Source organism: Vipera berus, assembly GCF_964194415.1.
Source record: "Vipera berus genome assembly, chromosome: 7".
NCBI lineage: Eukaryota > Metazoa > Chordata > Lepidosauria > Squamata > Viperidae > Vipera > Vipera berus.
Genome location: NC_138209.1, coordinates 17,889,763 through 17,902,110, shown reverse-complemented (window position 1 = coordinate 17,902,110; position 12,348 = coordinate 17,889,763). Strand labels below are relative to the sequence as shown.

At 38.0% G+C, this 12,348-nt stretch overlaps 1 protein-coding gene across 2 annotated transcripts in view; it reads left to right on the top strand.

Moving 5' to 3' along the window:
- Nucleotides 1-492: 492 nt before the first annotated feature.
- Nucleotides 493-12,348, top strand: part of UNC5C (unc-5 netrin receptor C) — a gene marked incomplete at both ends in the record, with an annotated part of 343,544 nt that continues 331,688 nt past the window's right edge. For both annotated transcript variants that reach the window (XM_081333056.1, XM_081333055.1), the window contains one exon: nt 493-616. In XM_081333056.1, the coding sequence (XP_081189182.1) occupies nt 493-616 (124 nt within the window). The remainder of the gene's footprint in view (nt 617-12,348) is intronic.

The window sequence follows — 12,348 nt, the reverse complement described above, 5'->3', positions numbered from 1 at the left end:
TCCTGCTCGTCTCGGAGTCGTCGTCGTCGTCGCTTGGACGCCTTTCCCACCGCGCGCAATTCGGGCTAAGGAGCGCGCAACCCACCTGAGGTGGAGCCCCGGCTGTGTTTACCGGCCAAGCCGGGGCGGCTGAAGCAGCAGCAGCAGGAGCAGCAGCCGCAACGGTCGGGCAAGGAAGTCTGTTGCGGAGGGTCGCTTCGGTCGCCAAGTGGGCTTTGAACCGCTGCAAGGAGCGGGGCGGGCAGACGAGCCCTCTCTGCCCTGCTTCCGAGGCCAAGCGGGGTAGCGCAGCGCTCCTGAAGCGGGCGGCGGTCCGTCGCCACTGCTCCCCTCTCCGTCGGAAAGTCGAGAGGGCCGGGAGGACGAGAGCTCACGGAGGAACCGCCGCCGCCGCCACCGCCGCGAAGGAGGCGGAGGACGGCGGGAAGGAGCGCGAGCTGGACTCGGGCTCCGAGGGCTCTTGGCTTCCAGTCGTTTCCCTCCAAAGCAGCGATGGGGAAAGGGCTGGAAGCCGCCGCTGCCCGCTATGGACTGGGACTGGGATACTTACTGCAGATGGTCGTCTTGCCCGCCTTGGCCATCCTGAGTGCCAGCAGCCCCGGTTCGGCTGCGCAAGGTAAGGCTGCTGCCGCCTTCTCTTCTCACGGCTTCTTCCTGCACCTGGACGGCCGCCTTCCCGAAGGTTGGACGAAGTGTGGCCCCCGTCCGTTTTGTCAGGACGGCCGGGCAAACCTAGGCAAAAAGCCCAGCCCTCTCCGCTTCTCTCGCCTCCAAAGGTTCAGGCGGAAGCTCGGGAGCCTGGAGCCGGGAAGCCCGAGCGCCAGGAGGAGACGCGGCTTTCCAGCCACTTTCCTGCCCGGGTGCAGCTCGCTCCGCTGCGGGTCGCGGTTGAAAGAAAGTCCCCGCCGAGTTTAGCCGGGTTCAGCTCCCCGGCCCGGCCGCTCCAAACTCTTTCCAGAAGAGATTTGGGGAGCGGCGTGTAGACGGGCTGGAAGGCGTTTTGCATTGCGCTCCGTTGCCGTCCTTGCAGCTTAAAACGCTGCAAAAATCCAAATCGGAGTGGCGGGAAGAGAGACCTGCAGTTTTGCAGACGCCGGAGAAGGATAAGTGCGAAGCTCCCTCTGTCTCCGCTACTCCGGATTGCCAGTATTATGCGGGAATAGGAGGATTCCCTTGGAAAGCGGGGATCCACCGAACGGTGGAGCTGCTTTCGGGAGCAGATTTCTTGTTGCTGAGTCAGACGGGAGTAAAAAGCAAAGTGGGTGGCTCAGGTTTGCACCCAGGCAGGCGGCGGGGTGCGGTAATTTAGGACAAGCGGGCAGGTTCGGCTGGGATGCCAGGCATGTCCCTTCTGACGTTCCTTGGTTGGCAGAAAGATGGAGAAGAAGGCAAATAATGAATGGTTGCCTCCTGCTTTGTAGACTGAGCTCCTTCATTCTCCGCCTTTCAGCCGGCTCCTTTAGATTTGGCCATTATTTAATCAGTGGCACAGGTCTGATTCGTATCAACTATACATATCTCTGTTCAAGGTTTGGTTTAGTTTCCTCTTTCCACAGTAAAAATTAAACAGCCTCACCTATTTTCCTCTTCTGCTCTTCACTAGTTAGATCACGCCCATGTATTCCCTTCCCACTCATTTAGTGGTATGCTTGTCGTTAATGGATGTTCTTCATTCTCCAAATTGTTGTTGCCTTAGTAAGTGGCATATTGGTGTGGCAAATGCCAATAGGGTGTTGATCACCTTTCTTGTTTTCTGCTTGATCTCATGTTGGGTGGTTGAATAAGGCTGGCCCTTTGACTATCCCTCTGAAAGTTGATTTTCACTGGGGAAGACTTCAGAGACAAGGGAATATTAGCAAATCAGAGGTCATTCTAGAATTGACCCAGAGGTGACGGGTTTCAGAAGGATAACAGAACAGGAAAGAAAAAGAATTAGCACGGTGATGCTAATGGTCCACAATCTAAAAATAAGAATGCTATGTAAGCCTGTGGAAATAAACACACTGAACACTAGTATACTGTCACAGTTGCTGGTCATATCAACGAGGCTTGCGTAGGAGAACTTCTCGACAAATGATGTTTTATACTCAGAAGTTGAATAAAATGCCATTTGGATTTTTTATTTCAGACATTTCAGTGAGATGTAGGATAAGGTTCTTCTTTGGCATGAACTTGTTCCTTTCAGATCTTTGCTACAGAAGCTGTTCAATACTAAAACTATCATAACGCAAGGCTTTTTTCAGACTCTCAATTTGTATTAAAATACTGGAAAGTTATAGAGTTTATTCTGAAGTCAGTGCCCTCGTTCTAAGCATAGCATCTGCACCAGATTACTGTACCACTTGGTGTCTCTGTCTTCTTATTGCCATGAAAATAACCCTTTAGAAAAAGTTTCCTCAAGCTGTAATTCTGTGCCCGTTTTTTTGGATATTAAACTTTTGTTAGTTAAAAAGGAATTTGTGACATGTATGGGATTTCATTTTCAACTATTTGTTATAACCGGTGATTCCTTTTTTTAAAATGCCATACTTTTCAAATCCAATCAGTAACTTCTTTCAGAACACAAATCAAAACTTTGTTTCCATGAGAATTGCTATTACCGTCGGCTACTAGTAGAAAAGGTGACTATTAAGCTTTAGAAAGTTTGCTTTTTTGTGATTTTGGACTCACTTTTGAAATATGAAAAAAGGCTTTCTTCTTACATGGGAAATAGACAAGAGTTCATCCAGTTGATATCCAAAGTCTGGCTGTCTGATGAATTCCTTGTCTTCAGCTCACAATTTGAAAGTAAACAAAAGGGCTAATGGGAGAACAAAGCACGCTCACTTAAGGCAGCCAAATGAGAAGACAATCAGATCAGTAGTGGAAAGTGAGGAGATAGGGGAGAAGCAATATAAGTGGGACAATTACTTGGATGGCTAATGTTTCTTTGTATATTAGACATCTCAACAAGCTGTAGTGCCTAAGAGTTGATTATTGTTCTTCTGCATGATTTGCTCAGCAGGAATAGATGTTTCCTGAACCTGCTTTTTTCTGTGCCTCCACCTCTTTTAGAGCTCATGTAAAATATGGTTTTCCAAAAAGAATTAAGTATGTATTCATTTTGTGACCAACACTGTAAAACGAAAACCAAACCAAACCAAATCAGAATTGTGTCTCCCTCTTTTCAGGGTTCTCTACTTCTTGTTGGATGATTTGGTATATTCTGACTACTAAAGTTAGATTATTTTTGATTTCTTTGCTACAATACAGGGCATTTGGTTTGCAGGTTTCTTCCTGCAGTTGCCACCTTGAACTTTCCTGCCATACATCAGCAGCTGAATAATAGGGCTTGAAAAGAAATTCCATTCTTGTGTTGATCTATATACACTGTTTACAGGAAAGAAACATTTTCATCAGACTGAGTAACCCATTTTCATTGTTACCATGGGGAAGAAAAGAGAGAGAGAGAGAGAGAGAGAGAGAGTGAGTAGAAATACATATTTATTGCAACCACAGCTGAGAAACATTCTGGGGGAAAGAGACTTGTGTGTGACAAAGTTGTTGGACATTTTCCAGAGCTTTTGTTCTCAGTCTAAGCAAAGTAAATGAGAAAGCCACAGCAAGCTTAGGTCTTAGGGTGCATGTGTTTCATTTTTGGGGTTTCACAGCACCTGAAAATGCTTTCCTTTCCCCTCTCACAATTTTAAATTAGCCTCTAGGGCAAACAATATAGATAAGATTGATTTAGACTGTCAGACTTTTTAGTGTGGTATCAGTAGGGATGGTTTTCAAGAATTGTTGCCCTTTTTGAGGGACTACAGTAGCAGGAGTTGAATGGAATGAACAAAATTTCCCACATAAGAATATCCCCTTAAAGCTACGAAGAAATCGTTGATTGTTGTTTCTTTTTCTTTGAATCAGATGTGAGTAATACAGTGTTCATGTGGGTGATTATAATCATTACAATTATAATTATAGCACTTGATGTTCTTTGTACATGAAGCTGAAAAACTAGTGATTTCTACATTAAGCATATATGAAGAGATTCTGTGTATGCATATGCAAAAATAAGTAAGTAAAATGGTGACCAGTTTGAAGTTCTAAAATTTAGAACTTCTAAAAGTTCTAAATTTGAAACTAAGACTATGACATTACAAGTGCTGATAGTATGTTTCATGATAATTTGTGTAATTTGAATAACTTGGTTTCCACATTAATGATTACCACTGTAATGTAAGTTGTCATGATATCATCTGAAATGTGATAAAAACATAGAAAACTTTATTACTACAGATGGATGTAACTATAGTAACTAAGTATGAAAGGTCTTCTGCTATTTTTATGCAGTGAAGGAAGTTTGTCTTCAGCATTATACTGATGTTAATTTTTAATTGGTTTATTCCTTTGTCAATTATACTTCCTTGTCTTGTGTTCACTTTTCATAACAATGGACATTTACTCATTTTCTGGTTTTAATACAATGTAGTGAAGAAAATGAGGATAACAACCCCCATGCTTAAAGGAATGATAATATGAAAAAAGGATAATTAATGCAATTACAAAAGTAATATATAGGTAGGATATATTAATATATCCTACCAATATATTATTATGAATATTGTAAAAGAAAGTGGTACAATTATTGGAACTCCTTCCAATAGTCTAGGCATTTATTTCCTTTTTTTAAAAGTATGTTTTGGTACTTACCTGTTTCAGAAGCCAAACATGTTTTAAAGCAGATATCAGTTAAGGCAACTATAAAATAAGTATTAAACAAGTAAGTAAAACTTTGAGCTCAATGTACCGATTGTTTTTGCATGACTGATATACAGTGTAATTTATTACAATGAGCAGAATTTTTATTTTATATTTTTACACATTACAATGGGGTATAGGTTTTCCTACTACCTGTTGGTGTTATACTTTACAGATGTTAATGGATTCTGTAAAACAGAACTGCCATCATATTGGCAGAACTTTTTAATGTGCCTTGAATATTTGTGCAAGTGCATCTTCTGATTAGACCTTATGCACTTGAGAAGACTATCCACCAATGCATAAAACCGGATGTTTACATCAACCCTATTATGGGTTCATCGATTTCCACACCAAAGTATTTTCTTCCTTGATTCCATTTATACCACTTGCCCATGACTACAAGCATTTGTGAGCAGCTCCTTTTTTATGAGGAAATCTGTCTAATATTTTAAACTGATGTTGCCTTTGCAGAATCCGATAAAATCTATGTTCTGAATAAAAATGTCTTCTAAAATTCACCTTTTTGCTTTAAAATCCAAACACATACTTTGAAAAGATTTTAAACTTATTTGCTTCTAATATCATGGTTTCATAATTATTGAGAATTTTGTCCTGTGTTGATTTTTTGAGGTAGGGCTGGATGCCTTGCGTATTTCTGGAGTACTTTTTACTACATTTTGGAAAATATATTCCCTAATTCAGTAATTGTTGGAGATTTTTTTACACCTCTCCCTAGAGAGATGTACTACATTAGTTATGAACAGTTGTTACTCAGGGCAAACCATATTTATAATTAGCCAGGAAGAATAACTTTATTTTGTTTTTTTAACATTTTAAAAAACGTTGAATTGTGTACACATTTAATTTTATTCAGTTACTACAATTTTTTATTCTTTCTCGGAGGCAATTTGATGTACAGAATATAGAATAGTATTTTCCAGAAGGCTTTACTATTAAATAAATAATGAAATCAAACTCAGTCTTATACTGTCACTGTTTTTAATATTTACACAATTTTATCTAGTATTATATCATAAAAGTAGTACTGGTAATTTCCAGTAACAAACATGCAAATATAATGCTAAATATATAATTTAACAAGATATTGAAGTTAAATTAAACAAATGGACCTAATTAATTTTTGCTTCTCATGGTAGAGTATTCGTAATATACCAAAAAGAAATGGCTTAACTGCATTTATTCACAAGCAGAATTATATTCTCTGGCCATAAATCTAGCTGCAATTATATAGACATTGGAGAGAGAAAAACATGCATTTGAAGTTGTTCTGAACTTTTTAAAATTGCAATTACTAACATAATGCTAAGAAACTGGTAGCTCTCCAGGTGTTATAGCACTCCAGTTTCCATCAAACCAGACCAGCATGGCCAGTGGTGATGAATGTTGGGATGTGAATCCAACAGTAGCTGGATTCTGTTGTCAGTATGAGCAAATTGCAGTTATCAGTACCAACAAGTTATTTTCTCATTCAGACTGGCTTATTAGATCAGCAAGTATTTTGTAATTATAAAAGGATATTTGCTATATTTCTATCTCTGCATGCAATTTTTGCTTATCGGCATTGTTTAGGCTGTGACATTAGATTAGCGGAAGGCAGGTATGGTACAGTGATAATTCTTTTGTGAAATGTAGTTCTGCAGAACTGGAACCTCAACCTCTAAGGTTTCCACTTAACAATACATTTAAAAAACTGAATTAAAATCCTATGATGGTGATGATGATGATGATGGAGAATAATCCCAGTCTACTGCTCTGTGTGGGCGTTCACGTTTGTACTAAAATGCCTATCTTTGTTATCTCTGAAAATAAAAGAGGTCTAAAATACTGAGAGAGAATTTGCACTCTGCCAGTCCTCAGATTCTTTTTGTATGGAGAAAATTATTGTGCTGGGTCCAAACTAAATAATACTTTTTGAAATAAAAGCATTAACTTAATAGTATTGTAATATGACCAACTTAGTCTGGATCAAAAAATTTCAAACAAAGATACAGAGACAATAACTTCTTTAGCCCATATACTACACAATTTTCTTCATTTTTGTTTCAATTCTAATAAAAGTGCCTGACACAGAACCGTCCTCCTTTCTCCAATTCCAAGTTCTTTGTTCTAACTGGTCCAGGTATTATTAACATTATCTTTTATCTACAGCAAAAACCTCAAATTTAACTTGACTCCTGGTGACTACATGGATATGTCCAGATAGTTTTTTTCAAAACAGTATGGAAGTGGTTTGACATTGTTTGCTTCTGGGATCTCCCCCCCCCCCCCATTTCCCAGTTCAGTTTATAGCCTTGGGTTTCATTCTGATTTCTCACCCAAGTGCTAACTGATCCGACTCTTTCAGAATCTGACTCAGTATTAGACATGGTTGAACAGATATTGCCTTTAGAATTCAAATGGTTACCAGGGTGAATTTGACATTTGAGGATAACATAAGGAACAATTCTATCATAAGCAAGAACTGGTTATAGAAGGCCTTATTCGTTCTGGACCAAGTTCAATGATTTTTTTTTAATTTCCTTTGTTCAACAAATTATTTATTCAGCAGGTGAGATAGCAGTGATATTGGGGGGGAAAACCCACAAGGTAAGATTTTCTGCCTGATGTCTTTCCTTAGGATTTAATTCAGTATAAGAAAGCAAGAAGATTGAGCATCACTGGAAGATGATTTATTTATTATTCATTCATTCATTCATTCATTCATTCATTCATTCATTCATTCATTCAATTTAAATGCCCCTTCCCACATGTTAGTAAGTGACTTTGGGTGATGAACAGAAGTAAAATAAAAGAATAGCAATAGCAATACTACTTAGACTTATATATTACTTCATAGAGCTTTATAGCCCTCTCTCAGCAGTTTACAGAGTCAGCATATTGACCCCAACAATCTGGGTCTTCATTTTACTGAGCTCAAAAGGATAGAAGGCTGAGTCACTCTTGGGCTGGTCAGGATCGAACTCCTGGCCATGGAATGCAGAGTTAGCCTGCAATACTGCATTCTAACCACTGTGCCACCACGGCTCTTCCTATCAATAAAATAAAAACAATAGCAAATATAAAAATTAAAATACAACCACGGAAGAAACACTAACCCAAATCATTTTCACAATCAAGAAGTGGGTCCCTGCAAACACTCAGGAGAGATTAAGTTGCATGCACCTTTTCTTACTTTATCATCCAGGTGGATAAAACAACTCTACTTCAACCTCTTCTGGGAACCAATTTCTAAATCAGTTATCTTCTATTTAAAATGTGAACCGGTAGGAGTAAATATCCATTCTTAGCATTAATATAATCTAGGTAGTTTTGTATTATGATAGATTAATATAAATCACTAGTTCTCTAGGAAAAAGTTATTGAACTCTTCTTCCATGTTATGTCTTAATGCATTATGAAATACATTCGTTGCTATTGGATATAGCAGACATGTCAAACTTGCGATGTCACATAACATCACGCGATATATCAGACCTTTTCCCCCATTGCCAGCAATGGGGTGGGCATGGTTTCCTGGTGACGCGTCTGGCCCACGGGCCGGCAGTTTGACACCCCTGGGATATAGCAACATTTTCCCTATATGGGAAACAATCAAATTTTCTGGTGCAGTACAAAATATTGACCATCTATATCCTCAGGAGATTCTGATAAGTTAAAGTTGAAAGTGGGGGGGCTAAATGCTATGCATATCCCCCAGATTTTGTTCTGTTCCTTGTGTTTTGTACATAATGTTAAATTTCAAAAAGCAAAAACCACCCCAAAGAACTTATAATTAGATTCATGTGATCATTTTAAAAAGAAAGAATAAAAGAAGCCATATGTGCAGATATTTACCTTAGCCCGCTGTATTAGCAACAGCAGCAGTTTGAAAATGCTTGGTGTGGAAAAAATATAATATGTGAATATGTTAATCTTCTGGGATACACTTTTTAATTAAGCACATAAATGCATTCTGTTGTCAAAAAAAAGTGAGAGAAAGAGATTGCATGGAGAAAAAACAATTATTTTGATGCCTCAATGAACTAGCTCTATTTGATATGTCAGATGTGACTTTGTTTTTGTAAAAAGAAATGCTGAATAGGGTTTGCAATACTTTTAAAATTATTTTCTCTTCATGAACATTTGAGAAACGCAGCTTAACCACCAGGGGCCAACATGCTGTCCTTACTTTCAGCTTATAACCCTAACCATAGTGCTTTCCTTTGAGGCTCCTTGTACAGTAAAATGCACATTTCAGCACTACGAAGAGTATAGCCAGCATGTAAAGTAAAATTCTATGATATGTGTGAGAAAGTTTATTGAGAGCATAACCTAGGAAAATGTATCCATTTATTGCAGGTTTCTTTTTTTAATGAAAAATGTAGAATACAAATCATTTTTCTTCCTTTAGCAGTTTGGAATCGGTTATACATATAGTCCTTGACTTACAATCATTTATTTTATGTCCATTTAAAGTTACAGTGGCACTAACAATGTGATTTATGACCAATCCTCGGATTCATGACCATCACAACATCCCCTTGGTCACATGATCAGCAGTCAAGTGCTTGGCAACTAGCGTGTATTTATGATGATATGGCGTTCTGGGGTCATGTGATTGTCATCTGTGACCTTCCCAGCAAGCTTCCAGCAAGCAAAACCAATGAGGAATGCCGGATTTGCTTAGTAACTGCATAATTCACTTAACAACTGCAATGATTCACTTAATTTTGGCGAAAAAAGGTTTAGGTCAGGTGTGGCTCACTTAACAACCACCTATCTTGCTTAGCAATGGAAATTCTGGACTTGTTTGTGGTTCTAAGTCTACCTCTACCCATAGCCTAAGGGCATTTCATTAGGGCTGCTACATTAGGGCTGATAGAATAGAGAAGATTCTCATCCCTAAGTTGCCCATTATCTTGGTTTTTAATTTTAATTTTAACTTTTTGTTCTATTCATCCTATCTAGATATTTAGATCCAAACATAACCTCATTTGTATTGATGCAAGCAACGTAAATCATGCGCCTGATAGGACTATGTTTTTAGAAGTGGTAAACTTTGGTTTTAATTATTTTAACTGTTGAACATAAGTTTAGTTCTTGCAAGAACAGTGACTTAGTAAGTGAACTGTGTACATTTTCCTGAAAAGATAAATGTTTTCCTTTTGTCAGGAATGCAGTTATTAGCCACCCAGTGGAAATGTTCAAGTTTTGCAGGCAGCAACCTTGGGACAGAAAGCAACGTTTGTTGTGCGTATCATTTTCATTACTGCTTTTTTTACTCCATCACATTATATGATGAAATGATATGAACTTCTAAAGGCTAAGCTGGGAATTAACTGCAACAAATAAAAAAAGAAAGTCTTATAAGAAAAGTTAGTTCAGGATTAACTATTTTCAAGACCTTAAGAAGAAAAGTAATAAAGTAACTGATTTATTACAAGTGTTCCATACAATCTTAGTCTTAAATTCAGACTTTTTAAGCATATTTTATTATAATACTTTGAATAGGTAATCTTAATGAAATAACATTAAGCCTTTGGAGTATACACTTCATTCAAAGTATAACACATTTACTTTATTCAGATTAATTTTCAAAGTTTTGTAATTAATGTGATGAACATGGGTGAGAAAAAAACAGAATCAAAAGCAAGCAGGAAGCTATAGCATAATGTATCATTTTGTGTGGTGTGATTTTTAATCCATAGAATTAACAAAGTCACAAAAATATGAAATGTCACCTAAAAACATTTTATCTTAGTGCTAAATATAAAGATCAAGCTATATACAGCATTAAAATGTCCTTGATTTACAATGCATTTTCCCCCAAAGTACAGCTGCTTACACAGTAACGTTGCTGATTAGGACTACAGTAGTAGAAAAAAGAATTTAATTCTATTTTCCTTCGGTTTGTACCTAACAAAAATCCCCTATTTTTGTGTTATTATTTGCATTGCATTGCGTTGCAGTTATGCTTGTACTATTATGATTGATTTAATTGCATGTAACTGATGTTTGCTGTAAAATATAACCAGAATGGGTAGAACAGAATCTGGAGTAACCAAATGATTCATTTTGGAAAAACAGTATAGCAAGCAAGTATGCATGCTATCACCTTATCTATTTAATGTATAAACAATATATCATTAAAATTGTTGGATTACAGAAAATAGAAAGTGAAGTTAGTAGGAAAAAGATCAGCAGTGTGAAATAAGCCAATTATGCTACTAGGATAGTGAAAAGAAGACTTTAAGGAATCTCTTGTTAAAAGTGAAATAGAAGGTTGTGCAAAAGCTAATGGTCAGCATTAAAAGTAGTAATCCAATACAAATAGATGGAGAAGTTGTGGAAGTAACAATAGACTTAATTTTTTTTTGGATCAAAAATTCACAGGGATGTTGATGGCAGCTGTGAAATAAAGAGGTGTCTGCTTGGAAGAGAAACAAAGACAGAATACCAAAGTGTAGTAATATCACACAGAAAACAAAGTATTACCAAGGCTATGGTTTTCCTATCTGTAACATATGGTTATGGAAGCTGGTCTATCAGGAACTATAAATGAACAAAAGTAGATATCTTTGAATTGTGCTGAAAAAACTTTTTGAAAATATCGTGAATTTCAAGAAGAATAAATCATTTACTGCTAAATGAAGTAAAACCAGACTGCTCAATGGAAATACCATTAATAAACCTAATGATTATATATTTTGAAAGCTTGGAAAAATAGAACACAATATAAGCAGAAGCCAATAGAAGATAGCTAGATATTCTGACGGATGATGCAAGCATATGAGAAGAACTAGTCTTTTACTGACTGATAGTTCTGGCAAAGTGATATCCATTGGACTGTGAAGAGTCAGTAGGAATTGAAAAACAATAATCATAAATATGTTAAAAAGGTAAAGGTAAAGGTTCCCCCGCACATGCGTGCTAGTCGTTTCCGACTCTAGGGGCCGGTGCTCATCTCCGTTTCAAAGCCGAAGAGCCAGCGCTTGTCCGAGGACATCTCCGTGGTCATGTGGCCGGCATGACTAGACGCCAAAGGCGCACGGAACGCTGTTACCTTCCCACCGTAGTGGTCCCTATTTTTCTACTTGCATTTTTACGTGCTTTCAAACTGCTAGGTTGGCAGAAGCTGGGACGAGTAACAGGCGCTCACTCTGTTACGCGGCACTCGGGATTCGACCCGCCAAACTGCCGACCTTCTGATCGACAAGCTCAGTGTCCTAACCCACTGAGCCACCGCGTCCCTTCTATAAATATGTTATGTTAGCTATACAGAAATTTTAACTGAGTTGAATTGAACTTAATTACCTTAAGCATACTTAGAATTGTGGTATATTTTTTATTTTTTTGAGAAGATGGAGATTCAAGACACATTATAAAATATCTAGAGCATTAATCTATTCTGGATTTTAGCATAAATGTGAATATTAGCACTTTGTTTAGGAATTTATCATAGAGTGGATCACTGTACAAGCAAGTTAAAGACAGTCCATTATTTCAATATCAAAATAAGTACTATTGCTGAATGTGTTGCCAGCAGTGTTTTGTCATTTGCCATTTTGTCATTTTTAGGCATCACAATTGAGAAGGCATCCCTATTGT